The sequence below is a fragment of the Triplophysa rosa genome, linkage group LG1, assembly GCF_024868665.1.
Source record: "Triplophysa rosa linkage group LG1, Trosa_1v2, whole genome shotgun sequence".
Lineage (NCBI taxonomy): Eukaryota > Metazoa > Chordata > Actinopteri > Cypriniformes > Nemacheilidae > Triplophysa > Triplophysa rosa.
In genome coordinates, this window is record NC_079890.1 from 32265673 (window position 1) to 32286230 (window position 20558).

At 37.2% G+C, this 20558-nt stretch overlaps 1 protein-coding gene across 2 annotated transcripts; it reads right to left on the reverse strand.

The window, feature by feature from the left end:
• Window positions 1–261: 261 nt before the first annotated feature.
• gramd2aa (GRAM domain containing 2Aa) lies at window positions 262–20156 on the reverse strand. Of its 2 annotated transcripts, XM_057348347.1 has the most exons (11): window positions 19979–20156; window positions 15186–15287; window positions 9146–9203; window positions 7892–7964; window positions 7439–7542; window positions 6299–6397; window positions 5035–5106; window positions 4848–4910; window positions 4485–4662; window positions 3050–3143; window positions 2534–2645 (listed from the first exon to the last, which is right to left on the reverse strand). In XM_057348347.1, the coding sequence occupies exons 1-11, from the start codon at window positions 20086–20088 to the stop codon at window positions 2534–2536; spliced, it is 1065 nt and encodes a 354-aa protein (XP_057204330.1). In that variant the 5' UTR covers window positions 20089–20156. The 2 variants fall into 2 exon arrangements, with proteins under 2 accessions (XP_057204321.1, XP_057204330.1); XM_057348338.1 differs by lacking the exons at window positions 9146–9203; window positions 15186–15287; window positions 19979–20156 and adding an exon at window positions 262–1840 and having other exon boundaries at window positions 2538–2645; window positions 7892–8290.
• Between the last annotated feature and the right edge of the window lie 402 nt (window positions 20157–20558).

Consider the following 20558-nt stretch of genomic DNA (forward strand, 5'->3'; position numbering starts at 1 on the left):
ACTTCCACTAGAAACGACCTGGTCAGTGCAGATCCTGGGAGCATCCGCAAATTAGGAAATGTGTTCCTTAAAAAATAGATGAAACCTGAATCAAATATCCACACAAACACACTGCTTTACGGAAAATTTTAGATTGGCGCTACTAGGACGACATAGATTCAAATGGTCACATTTCCTACTTTTTAAAGCATAAATATAACATATATATTTATACAATATAAAAATTAAGAGACCACTACAATATTATTTTCAGTTTGGTTGAATTTATTATTTTAATTGTTATTTTAAGTAAAATGGTAATGTTGTTTCACTCTGTGAACTAGTATTAACATTTATCCCAAATGAAAATATTGTTTTTATTTGCATTTATTTACTGTAAATTGAAACAAGGCAAGGTCAACATGACAAAAAAAAGATGCATGACATCTTGAATACTGTTTAAACAACACGATACTACTGTTCTTTACATGTTTTAGGATCAGTTCAAAAATGTATCTTTCATGCATCTGCATTCTCCCAGTCTTTACATTGCTGTTGGGTTGATTGTACAGTTTGTCATTCCTGAGGTTTGTTTCTGTTGAAATTCAACAGACACTGGATTGGAATTGCCCAAATACATGCAGAAAGGTGGATTTATAGGATTTGATCATAATTAATTAAATGTTCAGATTTTGCATATATTAACAATTGCCATCTTCTGATAGCCTTCCCCTATGAAATGTGATGTTATGTTATCACATACGTTTAATGCATGTTAGTTTAATGCATGAGATCCACCTAAATATTCACTTGTTTAAAGAGTGACTAGCTTCAATCTTCCCTGTATTTAAAAAATACTTATCGTTCTTTAGGAAACAACCACAACATAATAAAATATATATGTGAAAAAATAATAACTTCACGATGCCTTAGTTATTCTGGCTACAGTACTTTACTCAGGTAGACATTCATAACGTCGCAAACATTCTGCATTATAGGGTAACATCAGATTACTGATACGAATGGCATTGGTTAAGCTCTGTACATTGTGTAAATTATAACAACCTGATTTCATTTCATCAACCTGACATATTAAATATATACCAAAAGCATGTGGCAACTTTTCTAATGAACAATTGCATCTAGGTATTCCAGTGATTTTCGGGAGGACAAATAATAATGCAGTGGCATACAGTCACATTATAGAGAATTGTGACTCTAACTCTAACGTTATAGCAACCGTTTGGGAATGGCCCACTTTTCGTCCAACACAACAGTGTCATCAGTGTTTTTGACCTCTTAACATTTGGGATAAATTTGAAATAAAGACTGTATTTTTAAAATACTCTCATCTACATCCTGTTGGAAAAGTCAGAACATGACAAGTGCATTGCAAAAATAAAATAATCAAATCTAAATCTATTATATCAGATCGGATCCTGAGCGATACTTATTTGAGATACATGACCTTGTTGTACAAGCATTCAATAATTGAAGCATTCAATTCAAGTGATCCCAAAAATAGTCTTTGCTTGGGAAAAGAGCCCTAAGTAACATTCCCCAACCATCACTTGAATACCGGGGACTTGCTGTGCGTCCTGTGCAGGCGAGGCGTCTGCTTTCATCGTCTTGTGTCCAGTAATACAAATCGACCTGCTTCAGAGAACACTTGATTTGTGTTCACCTACTGTAAGCCAGTCTCAATGTCAACACAATCAGAGGCAGATCTATCGCATCAATAAATTAAAGTCTGTTTGCATAGTTGCAATGTGATCACGCAGGCAGAGAGAGAGAGAGAGAGATACAGGGCCAGTGCTGGGCGAACGTGCTGTGAACAGCAGTGGGGACCATCAGTAGTTACCTGTACAAACAAACAGTTTTCTGGTAAATGAGTGTAACCAGTGTTGACTAAATGACTTTTGCAGTGTAATCTGGTTCTGATTACTAATTATACAACTAAATTTGCAATGAAACTATTTTTTTATTATTTGGTGGTTGAAATAAAAAGCATTATCGTAAAGAGCACCAAAGTATTTCCTTTAACATTATACATCATCCAAGTACTAACTGACAATAAATGGTTTTATCATACCAAATAAAAAAAAAATATATACCAAATTAATAAATAAATTACTATAGTTAAACCAAGGGTATTTTTGTAAGAGAAGCACCAATTCAATTTATAAGTTAAATAGTAAATAATATTTAAGGATATAAGGCATACATTTTTAAAAGGCAAACATTCATTTGAAAAGTGAAATAAATGTTATTCTTATATGTAGTAAAAGTATTTATGTGTGCGATACTACATTGTAAGTACTGTAAATTCTTAAAGTTACAAAAGGGCACATCAGGATAGCACAACCTAATAGTTTGTTTTTGTCTGATATACACTACAAAATAATCAAATAAGAATGTTGTGCCCTTAAAACTGTAATGCACTCATTTTACAAGTACTTCATTTGTGTAATAATCTGGGTCCACTACCGTCCGAGTACCCAATACCGTCTGAAAGGCTATAGTGTGAGTGAGGTAAGAGAGTGTGGAATTACAGTTACCTCTCTCTGAGCACGAGTGCAGGGTTATTGCTTAGAAAAGAGAGCTGCTGCTCCAGACTGCAGACACGAAAGGCCAGGTAACATGAAGACAGGATGAGCAGGATAATTCTGCACGTCACACAGAGACAGAAGTCATTTGAGTTCATACTGAATCCAAATCAATGCGACTTATAGTGAACAGAAAACAGAAGACCAGCACACTGACATTGAGTTTCACTGGCTTGAATCTCTCATTTGTGTGTTGTAAAATCATGGAAAGCTATATATTCCACTGTACACTAGATGGCAGCAGATAGATAGAGAACAGTTATAAAATACTGCACCAATTTGACACTTCTCTTTTAGACGTTCCTTATCTTCAGATTTGTATTCTATTCTGCTGTTCTGGCATTTGCCTCTTTTTCTTTCAATAGGACAAGATAATTGCTTTCTAAAATGCTTGATGTGATAATAATGACACCAGTATTTGGGTTTTCATGAACAAAGAGTTACAAAAGAGGAGCCTAACTCACAACATAATAAAGAACTTCAGTAGCTGATACTCCATCTGACCCAACTCTGGTATCGTCTCTGTGAGGAGGATCTTCTTGGTTTCCAGAACTTGCTCTACATTGGACAGAGAGGTTATTAACGTTAGTACAGCCACTGAGGTGAGTTATAATGATACTATTATGATATCTCCGATGATGGAACCCTGCTACAAACTACTATATTTAAAACCATTTTACAATTTCTAAAAAAAAATATTGACAAAGAAAATGATGATCTTTATTAATTATGTTATAAAGCCTTATAAATAATTGGTTATTCATTAAAATAATTCATTGAATATTTATACTTCAAAAATAATTGTAAAAACATTGTCACAATAGCTTTACTAGGTAAACTGCAAAAAGCAAAAAAGGGTTTCAAAAAAACTAAAAGACAATGTTTTAATAAATTCATATTGATTAAAAATAAGTTCACCACCATGCTACTCTTTTAAAACGTCTTGTAAGCAACTAATCAAATTGTAAAATCCATATTTCTTTTTCCCTCAAAAAATCATGCCCACAAAAAAGCAATTAATGTAATAAATGCTTAGTCGTTAGTCTGTCATTTTAATGCTTTCTCTGCATGCTAAAATCTCCCTCTATGCTTAATCCTGTATTGCATAAAACAAGTAGACCCTGGCAAACAGAACTAACACACACACACACACACACACACACACACACTGAGAGAACCAAACCCTCACAACATGTACAGAAGCTCGATGTGATCAGCTTGTACACGTCTAAATCATTTCATGGATTTATTTTCATCCATCAAATGAATGTCAGAGAAGTTTGATTAAACAGGGAAATCAGAGTAATAATCCGCTCATGCCTAATACTTTTTCCCACTGCAGATAAAACTATTTCACTTGCTTTTACCCGGAGCCATTGAGAGGGAGAGTTGCGTCAACTCCGTTGACTCCAATGGAACAGTTTTATCACAGCAATGGCGGTTCATGGAGCCTCTCAATAGTTCCCGGAAGTTACTAACGCACGGAGCTGCAGCAAAACAGACCGATTGTGACAAACTTTGAACCCATTTAAAGACATAAGTCATTTAATGAATTACAAAATGAAAGAAATAAAGCATTTAAAGGGAAAACATAACTTCCTGGAACTATCTGAAGGCTCCACGAATCAGGTGACACGCGAAAATTTTGAACTTCCGTTGACTCTCTCTCTCTCTCTCTCTCTCTCTCAATGGCTCTGCTTTTACCCTAAAAAGAACATCACTCCATGTAGGGAGGTATTATTATGGGTAGCAACCACGTGCTATCCACGGCTTGCACACTATCCATATGGTACAACGTACCATGTTACCTTTTCAAATAAACCATGGTAATACCATAGTACTTGCTAAGTGACGGGTTTACTAAAATGACTGTCAGGCTCAGCTCATCTGATCACTCACCCTCCAGAGGTTTGTCTGTCTGAAAGGGCGTGTCTACAACATTCACAGTGCTCGCAGAGTTTCTCCGCAAGTCGGGTAGAGACGATGATACGGACACTGCTGACGACTTTCTTCTCCACTTCAGCACTGGAGGAAACTCTTCTTGTACTGGAAACACTTCAGGAACTGGAAACTCATCCTGTACCAGCACAAATAGAGAACACAACCAATGACACCACAGAGCAATCTAATACATTTATATACCCTTGTATTTAATTTACACATATCACTGGAGTCTTTGGGACTCTGAACACGAAGAAATCATAGTAAATGTAATCTGGGATGGATTTACATGGGCAAACAGCCAGAGAGAATCAAACCTACCAGAGATAAAGAGGTGGGCTCCTCCATATACTGTTTAAGACTGAGGATCTTCTTACCATTGACCTGTAGAGCATAAAATATTACAACTGTGAAACTGAATATTTACCATCGATTCATCACAATCTACAGGTGAACATTCATTTATGTTCTCTACATGAAAGCGACAGAGAGTGTTGAGTTCTCTCACCTGGAGATGTGTGCAGATGCATCTCAACACATCATAGACACTGTCTCTGGACAGTAGAGATACAAACACATACTGTGAACAGATGAACATAATATTAAACATTAAAGCAGAGGAATACATACAGACGTTACATCTAAAACAGTCACTATTTTCTAAAACAGCACCACTGTTTGCGCTTAGTGGGCATAACCAGAGACACGCATACATACACAACCCTCTAGGGAGGACTACAGAGTACTCCGGTTTAATCTCAGTATTCAGCCACCCATAATCTCAATACCAGGGAAATAATCATATTTTGGGGAACATTGAGAGTGTATGAAAGCTGATCTCGCGGAGAGGCTTTATGGATTAAAGTCTCCGTCCAGACAATGTACCTGAAGGATTTTATTCTGCTTCACTCTACAGGAAGTGTGTAAATGCCTTTAAGAACTAGAATATAGGGATTACTGAGCTTTTACTGACATAACTTGACAATTAAATGGAGACTTTTGACACTTTCACACACAGGATACAAACAGGTGTTTTTTATAAGCAAGAGCGTTACAAATATCATTCATCGTTTGCATTTAAACTAGCTAGCCCACATAAGTAATACATTTGTTTAGTGAAACCTGCAATTGATTTTCAAATGGTTGAAATTATATTTAAATTTAATGTTTTCTTTAAGATTAATGGGCTAAAATAATCCAAATTAGGGGTTTAAACAGTGTTTGGACATGCCAGCATGACTCACTTTATCTTTGCATATATGTTCTTTAGAGTTTCAGAGATATTAATAATATCTCAAGCTATAATGAGATACCGAAGTCTGAATTTAAATCACATTTACCATTTGCAACAAACTTGACCCGTAAAGGGGTAGTAGTTCACCCAAAAATTAAAATTCATCATTTATTCATCCTCATGAAAGAACAATCTCTCAGGAGTAAAATTTTCCTCTGGGCACATTACATATTACATTTACATTTATTCATTTGGTATGTTCCTCTGGGCATATACAGGCCATATTGGAATTCTTTATAATTAAATGCACATTTATCTCACTGACAAGAGAAAAACATGACTGTTTACTTAACCAAAAGGGTATAAAACATTGACAGATGGGAGAAATGCTGATTCAAGACCAATTGAGACTCATGGTGTGACCTCAGTGTGCAGTGTTGCATTTATTCTATTCACATTCACCCTGCTCTGCAGCGTCTGCTGACTAAGCTGTATTTCAGTATGCCAGCATCGGACCTGAAGCCCAGTGGAGACTCACCTTCTGACTGCTGTCTGTGGTGATAGCCAAGCCATTGGGGACCAGTCCAGCAGTCTTGTGTTTCTTCACCAGTCGCACTGATGCTACAGGAATGGCCACCTGAGACACAAGAGAAAGTGGCAGAAGAAAAGAGAAAGTTTATGTTTACAAAGAAGCATCTATTCTAGAGAATTCTTGTGCCTGCTATCTTTAATTACTGAATAACATAGAGCACAAAAGAACAACAACAACAAAAACTCAACAGCCATATTTGCAACACTTCTGGTCAGCTGTTTCTGTCATACAAGATTACAGTAAAACAACACATTTCAGATTTTCAATCAAATATAAAACCTGATATAATCTGTACCGCAGTTATCTTTTTTAAGATGAAATTGCACCAATAAAACACTTTTGTCTCTGTTGCTTGAACACTTAGCCGCTCCTCCCAAAAATCTTTGTCTTTAACAATTGATGATTGGATCTTTTTACTGGAAGGTGGGACTTCAGTTGTCAAGTGATTATTGAGCATTACTCTTTTCTCCATCCATGGTATCTTTTTAATATCTATAATATTTATTTAAGTCAGCAAATGTTACAAAACAAGTAATAAATATTTGAATTTCAAATGAATTGTCACTATATATAAGGTTAAGGTGAGTAATAAAAAAGACAATGGGTACTTTATGAACCATATAAATGGTTGCAGCGGCAACATAAACAAACGTTATGTGGCCCAAATTTAACTTCCGGTAGACATACGCAAAGAGTCAATAACTGTTGAGTATGTTTAATTTAATATAATAAAATAAAACAATAATACAATTAAATATTAATATAAATTAATATTAATATAGATTAGGGATCATAGTGTAAGAAAGCAAAAAAAAAAACTAAAATAAAAGAATACAAAAGATATAATAAATATATAACATATAGTAAATATATAAAAGAAAAAATATATATAAACACTATTTTGGGGGGGGTGTTGGCTGTCTATAACAGTTACATCATACATTTGGCCCAGAAGTATCTGTTTCTTTAAAGTTTAACAATAACCTTTTTAAATGTTATACATTTTTTAAATGTTACAAACAGCAACTTTTCTAGTTCTGCTGTTAAGAGTTTTATCAAATTATTTTCATAGAGCTGAGTGCTCACCTTGATGTCTTTACCAAACAGGTTGGCATAAAAACAAAGCCAGTTCCTGGAGATGTAAAGTCGTCCTTGCAGCAAGATGTCTCGCAGAAGAGCACAGGAATACACTAAAGGAGAGGGGTCACAAGAGCACTTCACTCCTCTGCAAATCATGCAAGCTTATACTTTTGAGGTTGAGTTCAAGAACCGTCTCAAATTCTACATTCTTCTTTTACTCTGAATGTGAACTACAACTCAAAACGGCAGCTGAACTAGATGATACTTGAATACCAATGTCAGAAACACAATGTCAGACAACCTCAACATCAAAAACATGTCCCGCAAACACTTCTGAACAAACACTTCTACTAACAGTAGAAGCAATTCATTAAAAAGAAATACACAAGGTCAGTTTACGAGAAACGAAAGCATCAAGATGCAGCAAGCGTCACATAAGAGGCTGCAGTAAACACTGACCTTTCATCAGAATCTCTTCTTTAGGAACGCTCTGGAAAAGCTTGTGGTACTGCGCATTGTACTTGCTGACGGTCTGAGAAGCAGAGGAAAGAGAAATCAGCTGTTTAGCGCAGCTCTTCTGCAGCCTGGCTCTTTCTCGTAAGGGATGCGAGCTTTGCACCAAGCCCAGCATGCTGACTCGAGACACCAGCGCTCCACACACGCACTGAGGCTGCCTCAACTGCGCGTGTACCGCTGCAGATACCCTATTCCCTATCCTGAGACTCAAGAACACGCTCGGCTCTCTTCCTCTTCCTGTGAGCTAATACACCGTATCTCCTCTTACTATACAACAGTCTCTCTCTCTCTCTCTCCACTGCCCCATCACAGACACGCAGCAGAAACACCCACTGCACCTCAGAGGCACAACAGATCATTTAGATAATGTTGATGATGTAAATGGGCTGCTCCTGTCAGTGAGTGAATATTTAACCCTGCGTGTACAACTACACTGCGAGTTTATGCCCCGGTTTCACAGACAAGGCTTAAGACTAGTCCCAGACTAAAATTAATGTTGAGCTATCCTAACTGAAAATAACTTCCAGCCCAGATATATCTTAAAATATGTCAGTGCCATTGTTTTGTCTCAAGATGCACATCAGTAATGGTTTCTTATGAGGCCTTTTTATAAAAGCGACTTAAATAGCCTAAATCAACTAAGGCATAGTCCTGGCTTAGGCTAAACCTTGTCTATGAAACCGGGCCTATAAGCTGTACGACCCATTTTGTGCATTTTAAGGCTAGACTTTGGTGGCACAGTGCTGCTTTATTTGTGCCAGAATCTTCTATTGTGACCTTGACTCTAACTTTTGCTAAAGAGCAAAACTCAGAACACAAGATCTCTCTCTGAATCAGCAGTCTACAAGACAAACACGTAATAAAAGATGATATCTACAGTAAATACCCGAAAACAGCAAACATATATTTTGTACATGCAGTGAGTAGAGATCATGTTCAAACATGCGAGGTGAAATGTATTCCAAAGAAAGACAGCACAAGGACACCTTTCTTTAAAGATTGTTTTTATTATTTAAATAATGGTAAATATAGGTTTAAAAATGGAGGAAAAAATCAATCATTTTGGGATTCACTGATTTCATTTGTTTGCAAGAATCGTTTGTTTGTTGGTGCCTCTTGGTTAGAAGACTGTGCTTACAACCATTTAGACATTTTACGACTGAACTTAATCGATTTCATATGTGATTTGGTACTTACAGATCCACGATAGCATTTCTTTACATCTTCATATGACAGGTCATCTTCAAGTTGTAACCTGTGACGCAGAGAGAAAATGTTTGAACCTCATGAATATTTATGCTGATCTGACAGGAATTCGTAACTATTTTACTAGCTGGCTAATTCGTACGTTGTGAATCGTACACAGAGGTACGATTACTAGAAAAAAGCAACACTGAAGCCCCACCCCTAACCCCTAACCCTGCCCCTAAACCTAACGTCACTGGCACGAAAGCAAATCGTACTGAGATCGTACGAATGAATATAAATTAGCCAAAATAAGCAACCTCGTAAAACAGCAACGTTGTTGCCGTGAAATTGTGTTGGAATATTATAATTTAACTGGACTTTGATAGAAGCAGCTATTATGAAACAAGTAGATGAGCAATGCTCTGTCAAATTTAAGCTTCAACGAAATTAAACGCACTAAATTCTCTGGTAAAATACATATTAAGATAAAACATTTATTCACTTGCGTGAACTTAAGAAGCTACACACATCACAATGTTTCCATTACAGAGGCGGCGATGACCCTTAACCTTTTCCTTCAAACGTTCCACCACATACCACAAAACATTTGCATGACACACATTAAATAAAAAAAAAGTAATTTCACTTTCTCCTTGATTTTTCTTTAAAATATTCATAAACTATGAGAACACGCATAAAGATGGCTGTTAATCTATTTTTATGTATGAGTTTTAAATAGAAAGCTGCTAACCTCTAAAACTCACACTGAGCCACACTGGGGCAGAAATGACCAGTCTAAGTTCCACTAAAAAAAAACTCTACAAGGATGACCAGTGAATGACATTTAAAGTCATATGAAATTAAATTATAGACATCAGTCATTCAGCACACACACTGTGTACACAGTCAGTGAGGGGGCATAAGGAACACGGGCACATGGCCAAGAGCCCAGCGATGAGCAGAATGATAGTGTGCATCAGAGCGACTACTTTTCTCTAACTGTACTGCTGTTGACAGTACAAGCGAATGTTATTGTTCATCAGTCACACAACATGACTGCCAACACTTCTGACACGGACGAACCTTTCTTTTCACACACCATTGTTTCTGGAAACCAATATTTTGTCCCCTAAGGCCAGTGCTGTTGGTGCCAAACTTTGTATTGCTGCATGCAGTAAAGAATATATACTGTATATGCTACTATAGCTGACTCAACCTATTTCTTTTGTTGCAAACATCGTCATCTTTTTTAAGTAAATAAACAACAATCTCCTGCAGTCTCTCAGTGGTATAGTGGTGTACAAACAGGCCGTGGGAATTGCAGTCATGTGATGTGACTTCCTGTGTGGTGAGCGATGATGACGTATGTAGTGTGGATGACTTACTACATTAACCAAACTTTAAAGTATACAGTTGAGCACGGTTGGGTACTGTATCCCATAAATCAACGCGCTCTTCTTAACTTTCTCTAATTGAATAAAAATGCAACATAACTGTATTCATAGGCGTAATTTGCGGGTGGATGGGTGGGTCATGTCCCCACCACTTTTTGCCAAAGTCAATTTTGTCCCCACCACTTATTGTAAGAAATAAAAAATACGGAGCGTCTATTTACCGTGCAAGTAGCCCGCTTTGTAAGCAGAGGCTATTTATACTAACTCCGCCCATCAGTTTCAGATTGGAATAGACAAAATGTAAGAAAGGCACACGAAAATTAACTGCTCCGGTGGAATAGAGCGTAAAGCATGTTTTACTTACTTCATGTCGTCGTAGGTTTGGGACTGCTGTTTGCTGAACTTTTTCCCTATCACATATCAGATTGTAAAGGTATTTATTTTTAATAAAATTATGAAAATATTTGAAAATGTCTGTTCAAGTCATACATGTACCAAACATTTCACGCTTAATTGCACTTTGGTGCTATATATTCGTCCTTATTGTTCTCGACATGCGGTTGCTATCGCCTATTGCAAGATTAATTACATTTTGATACTTGATAGAAAACTCCAATAAATGGAAAAAGTCACAACTTTGTAGTTTCATGAGTTCAAAACAAAATTTAGAAAGTTTGTTGTATATTTGTAGCCTATCAGGCAATGCCCGTAGTAATTAGTGAAAATAAGATTTTTTAAAGATATTATTTTCCATCTGTTTCCCCTGTATACTTGAATGTTTGTCCTTATTAGCAGGGGGTTGTCAAACACCAAATTTTTAACATGGGGAAAACACACATTCGTTTCAGTAGTTTTTGTTTCATCACGAATTAATACGTTTAATTAAGTACGGCAACAGCCATCCTTACATATAATAAAGCACAACATGCTTTAAATTATATATTGATGAAAACATGATATAGTTTAAAAACAAATGGAAGCAGATCTGATATGTGAAAATTTAGAATATTGAGTTCAGCGGATTCGAACCTGCTTCACGGCAGTGTCAATATTAATTGTCATGCGTCTTTCGCACTAACGTTACACCACTGAAGCCGTCGATAAAGCGGCGCAGTTTTTATACTGTTTTCTAGAGGAGTCACCTACATGTTTCGCGCTTGTGACATCCATGAATATTCCCAACGAGTTCTTACAGAAACAATTTATTAAAGTATAGTTTGTGTCGTCTTTGTCCCCACCAATTTTCAAAACAAAGTTACGCCACTGACTGTATTTCTTTTTCAAGATAAATGGATGCCACTTGCTCATCTGACCAACAGCCTGCATTGCTTTCGTAAGAAATATTTGATTAATCAATTACATGTGTACTGGGAGCTGCGGGTTTGTAAATTTGTCTATGCCGTTATCTCATAGAGATAGAATTGTTCTATCTCTTGCGCTATAAATAGGTTTGGCTCTGTTATCAGCGTACACAGGCAGTCTTTAGGGACGCCTGTACGTGTCTTGCATTAATAGACACTCATTTAGAATTGATTTGTACTCATAAATCTTACAGTATTATGAGCCTCTAGAAACTCATTTTTTCACATTCAAAAATGACCTTCGAGGTTTTAATAAGGTACGAATACAGAGTTGTTAATGCAACATCTTTTGTGCATCCAGACATGAGTCACACACTATTCTTATGCTGTGATCTGATGGCCGGTGACTGCGGCATGGCACAGTTGCATTCACATTTTGTTCTGCCTGCGGAGGTGGAGAGTTACCACACCGGCAGGGTGCATGGACGCCCTTGGTTGTGGTTCTGCACAGGCAGGCTGATTAACAGCCAAAATGCATCTAGAGCCAGAAAGAGAATATGTCCCAGTGGCAGCGTACGGTCAATAATTCATCTAGAGGCAAGTAAAAGGAACAAAGGGGATTTTTACAGAGGAAACACAATACAGGCTCTATGATAGGGAGCTATTCAGTCATTCTGCCCTGTGGATGTCAGTTCACCAAACAGAACGGATGACTCTGTGAGCACATGATATAGTGCTCAGCTAAAACCCATCTGGAAACCCATTCCTACAATTACATTCCGCCTCAGAGCAGACTTACATAAGATGTGCACTAAACGTATATAATGCAACCTGCCAACAGGGGGAATTGAGTTGTCACATTTGCTCAAAGCATCCACTTTTCCTATTTAACAGATAAACAGGACATGCAGAGAACATTTGCTTGTGTTTGAGTGATTAAACAGCAGAACAATTTCTGAAGAAATCTTGTGTGGTGCCTTCCAATCTAAAATTTGCCATCATGATAAATGTTTAAAGTGGGTGGTTGCCAGGTCATTGTTAGATAATTGTTCTTAGGATTTTTTTGACTGCTCATTGGCCCATGTCTCTTCGATAATTTCTTCCCTAGATGTGGTTCGGGTCTTTCCTTCACTAAATTTGAATTACATTTTATCTACTGGTTTATTCGCCAAGTAAATAATTTAAAGGTCCAGTGTATGAAATTTAGCAGCATCTAGTGGTGAGGTTGCGAATTGCAAACAACGGCTCACTCCACCCCTCCCTTTCCAAGCACTATGGCGGCTGACACAGGGCTAAGATGTCGTCACATTTCCCCTTCTTTGCCAAAGGAGATAACATATTTACAAAACGCACTATGTGGAGCAGTTTGTCCGTTTAGGGCTACTATAGAAACAACATGGCAAATTCTATATGTATATAGAAATAGCTCATTCTAAGGTACTAAAAATATAACGCTTCATTATGTAAGGTCTTTAAACTGTACATCTGTGAAGACATAGTTATGTATATTGTGTTGCATTTCTGTCAATAGATCCTCCAAAAAATTACACACAGCACCTATATGATTGCATGAAAAGGTCTAAAAAGCACAGCTAGCTTTCCATAACAAAGCCCAGAATTTGAGAAACGTGTGCATTGAGATCCAAAAATACTGGGTTATTTTTAATCCAGCACTGGGGCAAAAAGGGACAAATGCAACCATTCGGAATCGGTTATAAATTAACCTATGTTGGGTTGTTTCAACCCAAAATGCTGGGTTACTTTAACCCAGCGTTTCTCAAAGTGTGGGGCGGCCCTACTGGTGGGGAATAGAGACATGAAATGTGGGGTGCGACACACAGGAGGAAATTTGGTCATTTTTATTACAGTAATTCCTTTATTTATTGACCACACACTGAAAACATGTATTTACATTTATTCATTTGGCAGACGATTTTATCCAAAGCGACTTACAAGTAGGAAAGCAGTACCGTTAGTTTACAAGGCCATGCTACTTGGAGGATAAAACAAAACGACAAATGTAAGCCTTACATAAAACAACATCAGACTGCGAAAAAAATGTCGCATGGAACCATAGTAGCCTTCGAGAATGATTTAACGTCGGAATGTTAATTGAAGCGGCACAAAAGCGTTAATGTGGAGAGGCGGTTGGCGGTAGCGGGTATAAACGTAAGCAATGGATTGTGGTTGGGCGATGTTTACCAAATTAGCATCGGACGGTGGCTACAGTGAAATATCGCGATAGACGATGACGTCGCCCTGCAGCGTTTTAAAGTGAGGCGCGGCACGAGCTTGGCGGAGACACCTCTTTATACAGCGCGAGCCGAGCAATTATCAATTAAGGCATCTGTACAGCGCGATCTTCACAGTTATAAAGTGAGGCTTGATTGTATTCTTATTCTGATGTTATATTCATTAAAATAGTTGAGGCGCGTCTCCTTTATACAACGCGAGCTGCGCAGACACGCGTCTTCTTATAGTTATGCTGGGTTCACACTGAACGAGAACATTTGTTGGACTCACGATGCCAGCTCAACATCGTCATGTCTATCAGCCATGTTTATTACCATTTTGTTGGGGCGATTGGGGACAGGTGGGGCTCGGAACCCTTCCCTACCTCCAAAGTGGGGAATGGCAGAAAAAGTTTAGAAACACTGCTTTAACCAATTGATGGGTCAAATCCAATAATTTTCTAGGTTAATTTAACCCAACAGCTGGGTTTGCCCCTTTTTGAACAAACGCTGGGTTAAAAGTAAGTTAATGCACTGTACTTTAATGCTTGATTCTTGATCGAATCTCTAAGCTGGGTTATAGCAATGCATGTTTACCAAATTTCTAGGTAAAGAAAGGCTCTTCTCATTGTTTTTGGCACTGGAATAATTTTAATTATCCACAAGTGCATACAGATCGTTTAGAAATGTCCTCAGCTTTTTATAATTTATATGTAAATTTAGATACTCTAAATGTTATTTACTTTTTTAAACCTAAGATGCATATTTCAATATATTTATGCATGACATTTGCATAATGCTTGGAGGTTATTACAAATCCTTTACATTTAGAAATGGAACTCCACCCCCTTGAAATTCATTCCCCAGACTGCTCACTTCTAGCCCTGTCTCCCAAAAACAATGATACTCATGGCAAAGAAAGTATTCTAGAACATTTCTGCATTTTATTTCATTATTAAATGAACAATAATGAACATGAGTTCCTCCTCTACAGCTCTTATTATAAGATATACTTTGCACAAACAATTATCTGGTGATCAGCAACAGTGAATATATTTTCAATATAATCACATAAAAGCGCATGTTATGTAAGGCAGGGTAAGTCACGACTTGCCTTAACTGCGAAATGTGCGTGTCGTCGTCCTTTGAGGGATCTGACTGATCGTGAGGTGTCACAAGCCCCACATCTTCAGCCTGATCCTGTTGATCGCTCATGGTCTTAGGCCTGCGCACACACAAACACACACAGACGTAACACGTCTCTAATGAGCAAACACAAACAATGCAGATATAGCCGTTTCCCTCAGCAGAGAGCATGTGCTATTTCTGGGCTACAATTAAAAAGGTGTGATGAATGGACATATGGTGGTGCTGTGAGCACAGCAATGCTATCACCATTAACACGGGCACTTGCTCTGGCCTATTTCTTCCTTGTTATCTTTAATTAGGAAACTTCATTAGGATGGAGTCTGCGTCATCTCTGTGAGCTCTGACAGACATCACCCTGTCGTTGAAGGTCACACGAGCTGATCTGCTGCTTAATGCACACCAGAGACTCTGCAGTACATGCGAGGCAGTGCATACGCGATGTATCTTGAAAGCGCCTACTTTGCAGTTATTCAGCCTTGTGCTAATGTACCTACAGGACAGAAATCAGAGTCGGTGTAGAGTGCAAGTTATACAAATCTACCAAAACCAGTGCTTTAGCATGGCAAACGTTAAGAGAATTTTATAAAACATTCATTAGGAATGAAGTGGCAATCCATCCAATTTTCTGATTTATTTGAACCAGTTCCATTAAACATTTTTTTTTACCGAAAAATGGCAAAAAGGAAAAAAAACCTTATAGACCATTTCAGCGGACACGCACCTCGACTGCAGTTAACTTCCGGTCTGTGTTTGGCTAGTTCCTAATATATCATTGTTTATATTTTAATATCGTTTAATATTAATTTAATTTATATTATTATTTTATTGTATAATAATTGTTTTAAATAAACGATTTGTTTAATTTTGTTGTATGTTAATTAAATAACAATTTGTTGAATGGGCCCGTAGTTTTGACGCATTTGAAGAAACCGTATGGGACATTGAGCGGTTGAGCTTGGTATTGCAGTCTAAACTCAAAATATTGCAGAGGCAAGTTTGGCCAAGTAAAGTTTCTTCTCGGTTTGTTTTGCTTTTTTTCAGAAATAATCTACAGGCACTATTATTTGTGAATGTGTACTGGAAGTTAAGTGCAGTCCATGAACGCGTGCTTGCGCAGTAACGTTTGTTTATTTTGTCACTTTGAAACTGTCTATAGCTCTGACCTGCAATTTCATATAAACAGTCATTTTAGGAAATAAAGGGAAAGTTTCCCCCCAAATAAAAATTGTCCTGATTGAAGCCGCGGTCACACTTGACTTTTCGTTTCATTGACTTCCATTCATACGCATGCGAATGTGTCAGACTGGAAACGCAAGCCCGTCTGACGATATTTCGCTGCATAGCAAAGTTCAAGTTTGGTGAACTGAGACCAACAGAAGATCAAAACGTCACAGCGTGACCTCTCGATAAAGAAATGTAAAAGGAGGAATCGCTCCCCCCCCCATTTTTCATAGTACCGTCCGAATAAATTTCGCATGTTAAAAGTCTAGTCTGACCGCAGAATTACACCCCCTTGAGTTGTAACAAATCTGTATGAATTTCTTTGTTCTGGTGAACACGGTGAAATATATTTGTAAGAATGCTTGTAACCAAACAGCTTTTGGCCATGATTGACTGCCATAGTCTAGGAATAATTACAATGGTAGTCAAAAGTGCCCCAGAGGTAGTCAATGGTGGCCAAGAACAGTTTGGTTACAAGCATTCTTCCAAATATCTTTCTCTGTGTTCATCAGAACAACAAAATTTATACAGATTTGGAACAACTTGAGGGTGAGTAAATGAAGACATTTTTTATTTTTAAAGTGTTACTTTAAGCCCCGGTTTCACAGACAAGGTTTAAGGCTAGTCGCAGACTTAAAGTAATTTTGAGCTGTTTTAACTGAAAATATCTTGCCCTGACATATCTTAAAATACATCAGTGCCATTGTTTTGTCTCAAGATGCACATCGGTAATGTTGTTTCTAAGGCATTTTAATAAAAGCGACTTAAATAGCCTAAATTAACTAAGGCATAGTCCTGACTTAGGCGAAGTCTCGTCTGTGAAACCGGGCCTTAATGGCATTACTTGAGCTTCAGTTTGGAAACTTTCAAATTTTGCACATATTATGCACATAATACTGCATATTATTCACAATTACACAACACACATCAACAACATGTCACAATAACAAATAATGGCTCATACAAGAACACAAAGTAGTTCTTTTTTAAGTCTTTCTGTGTCTAAAAATGGACAGATAATAAACCATCGTGAATGTTGAGAGTTCATCAGGACCTTATCCTCTATCCTTTCCTCTATTTAGAGTGCAGACAAGCAACACAGTCACAGGATAACTGCTAATCCATTTAACCAAATCAACTTTAGCTCTGCAGTAACAACAGTGTCTCTTAAAGACACACTGCCATTTCTCTGCTGCTTGGCAACACCATTGATGTCACAATTGGCACACATTATTGGGCACAAAGCATGACTGCTTATGTTGCGTCTTTAATAAAACAAGTTTAAGAGATGAAATTGGGGTTAGTAGGAACTAAAAGCCAAAAAATCGAAATGTCTAGCATCCTTCAGACAACCAGTCAATGGTCAGGTCAAAACTAATTATATGGGTGGTCAACATCAACCAACGGCAGACATTACTTAAACACAAAAACAAAAATAAAGAGATAAATGAGGATATTTGACACGAATGCATTTTAATGTCTGAATATCTGGAATTTGGGTGTATTGTGTGCATAGCTTTCTAGTACAACAACACATACTGTATGATATGTGATGTCATAAATGGTTAATGTCAGTGGTTTACAGTGAACAATGAAAACGGGTTGCCTGTATTTGTGTTAAGATGCCTCAAGGGGCTCACAGCAATAAATGTGAAGCAGCTGTACTGCAGGAGGCTAATAGACCCATTCTCATGAAACATCTGCAGGCTGTATCTTCACCCCAGGCGTTTGACAAAGCTCTTTTCTGATAAATACTTTGCAAGCCATTCACACACCATTATGCATTTTATTGTATTAACATTCACACTGTTTTGCGGGGGCACAATGCAGGTGTGCTTGTTTTGCTAACACCTGTGTAATGGGTATACACTGTCAGTAATACTCAGGCCTTTGGGGAATCAGATGAGTAAAGACAAATTTGTAAACAAGAACTGCCAGGAAATTCTTTGTTTCATTTTGACACCTTTGAAAAACACCTGACCACCCTAGTCATCACTATACTGCGTTTTTTGCAACTAAAGCCATAATTAAATATTACGGGATCTCACTGAGATAGGGGTAGGCCTACATACTACTACATAATACATATTGTGTATTAACAAATAATACATACTATTAATTACTGCAGTATTTAGATACTACTTCTAAGGTTGAGGTGAAAATATGGTACCTTAAGGTATAATCTGTTACATTGTAATGTAAGTATAAATTAATGTAAATACTTATAATAACTTACTTTTTGAATGACCTACATTAGTAGTCTTGAATATAGGCCTATACGTATGTCGTTTCAATAAAATAAATAAAATGGAAATATGGCAACAACTTTAATAAGCAATAAAACATATACTGTAAGGATGATAATCACAAACAATTCTTTCGCCAAGTAATGTAGTCCCCAATAAGATGTCAGCCTACATTTATTACCATCCGTTTTATAATTAAGTAATTATTTTACATGTCAGTTTAAAACGTAGGCCTAAAAACCATTCGTGAACAACTCGACAGAATCATCAATCAGTTAATAAAATGGATGGATCAAAATTGAATCAACAAATTAAAACAAATGAAACTAAATCAAAAAATTAATTAATCGCTTAAAATAATCACTCACGTCTTATCTTTGAGATGTTTATAAACACCATAGACCTAACTGTCTCGTCATCTGGTTTGAGAAAATGATATCCTACATACCTGACGCATACCTCGCGTCCCACAGAGATGTGTCAGAGTAGATAAAGGTACTATTTATGGCAGTGTGAAAAAATAGCCAACGCTCATAAATGTCCTATTTATTGAGATTTAGCGAATGTAAACGGCCCTCAGTGTGAGAGAAGCCTTACGTATACGTTGCGTCAGGAGCTTTAGAGGAGTTAGTGGATCAGTGCGGTTAGCGAACTCTCCCTGGATTTATTCTTCAGTATAAACGCACACACGTTTAACATATAGATTGTATTTTTACAGGATTATTTCACTTAAATTCAGTAAACTTCCACATTACATTATACTGTAATTCTCAACGAGTACGTTTTGATATGGGTATGGGTATTGTGTCTAAAATCTAAAGAAAAATCTGACTTGGCTATAAGCAGGCTACGCTACAGTATTGTATTAAATAGGTTAACATTTTAATTTTTAAATTATGTATTATGTTGACAATTAATACAAATACATAATGTAATTATTGATGCAATTAGTTATACATTAATAAACCATATGATTAATAATATGTCTATTGTTAAAAGCTTTAAACAAAAATATATAATGTAGAAACGTAATATATAGTATTATCACATGAATTATAGAGTATTCTAGTATTCTTTAACTATAGTAAGTTAATAAACTGTATCACTGTAGTATACATCAATATTTACTTGGGTTCAAAAGCACTATCTAGGAATTTCACAACAGTTTACTGTAGTAGGCTACGCCACAGTATTTTTTCATGCGAGTTACTACCTTTATTGGAATTTAAAAAGCAAAATTTTGATATTCTGTAATTTCCACAAAGCACACAACACCGAGGCAGGGGTTTTGTAGCCTCACCGGTCACGGGTGCGACAGGTCCGGGCGTTGTGACCACTAGGGCGTCTCTGTGGCTTGGGCCCCTCCGCTGAAGGAGCCTCAGAACTGGCAGCATATATAGTGCATCCCATGAAACCCTAGATGTCCACTGCAGCCCTGGTAAACAGTAAGAGAAAAACAGTACTTCCATGCCAGTTAGCAGACCTTGCAGGATATCAGGGGAGAAAATCATAGCCTCAGCATCTCCCTCTTTCCCTCCCCTCCTACTTCTCCTCCCACATCAGAAATAATCAGATTATACATTTACACTCCACAAAATCATCCTCGCATAATCTGCCGCTGCATCACGCTGCACACAAAAAGTACCTTTTGTCAGGGACAGAAAGCACTTTACACTTGCTGAAAGAGCTTTAGAGCTCCCATTGTCCAAATTATCAGAGACAATTTTCCTTTCCAAAATGTTATTGTCATATGACTTTCCAACTCTATTAGAGCAACAAAAAAGTATGTGCTACAATTCCAAGGATTTGGAATTTTATGTATCTTCCGACAGTGAAGCACTTGTAATATTTCTAGCAATTTTTGAGCCTGGGAATGTAAG

Excerpts from the sequence above, each read along its gene's own strand:
- gramd2aa (XM_057348347.1), bottom strand. The coding sequence starts at position 20,088 with ATGGGATGCACTATATATGCTGCCAGTTCTGAGGCTCCTTCAGCGGAG. Across the intron at positions 7,543-7,891 it reads AGAAGAGATTCTGATGAAAG|TGTATTCCTGTGCTCTTCTG; the intron begins GTCAGTGTTTAC and ends CCTCTCCTTTAG. Across the intron at positions 6,398-7,438 it reads TGTTTGGTAAAGACATCAAG|GTGGCCATTCCTGTAGCATC; the intron begins GTGAGCACTCAG and ends CTTGTGTCTCAG.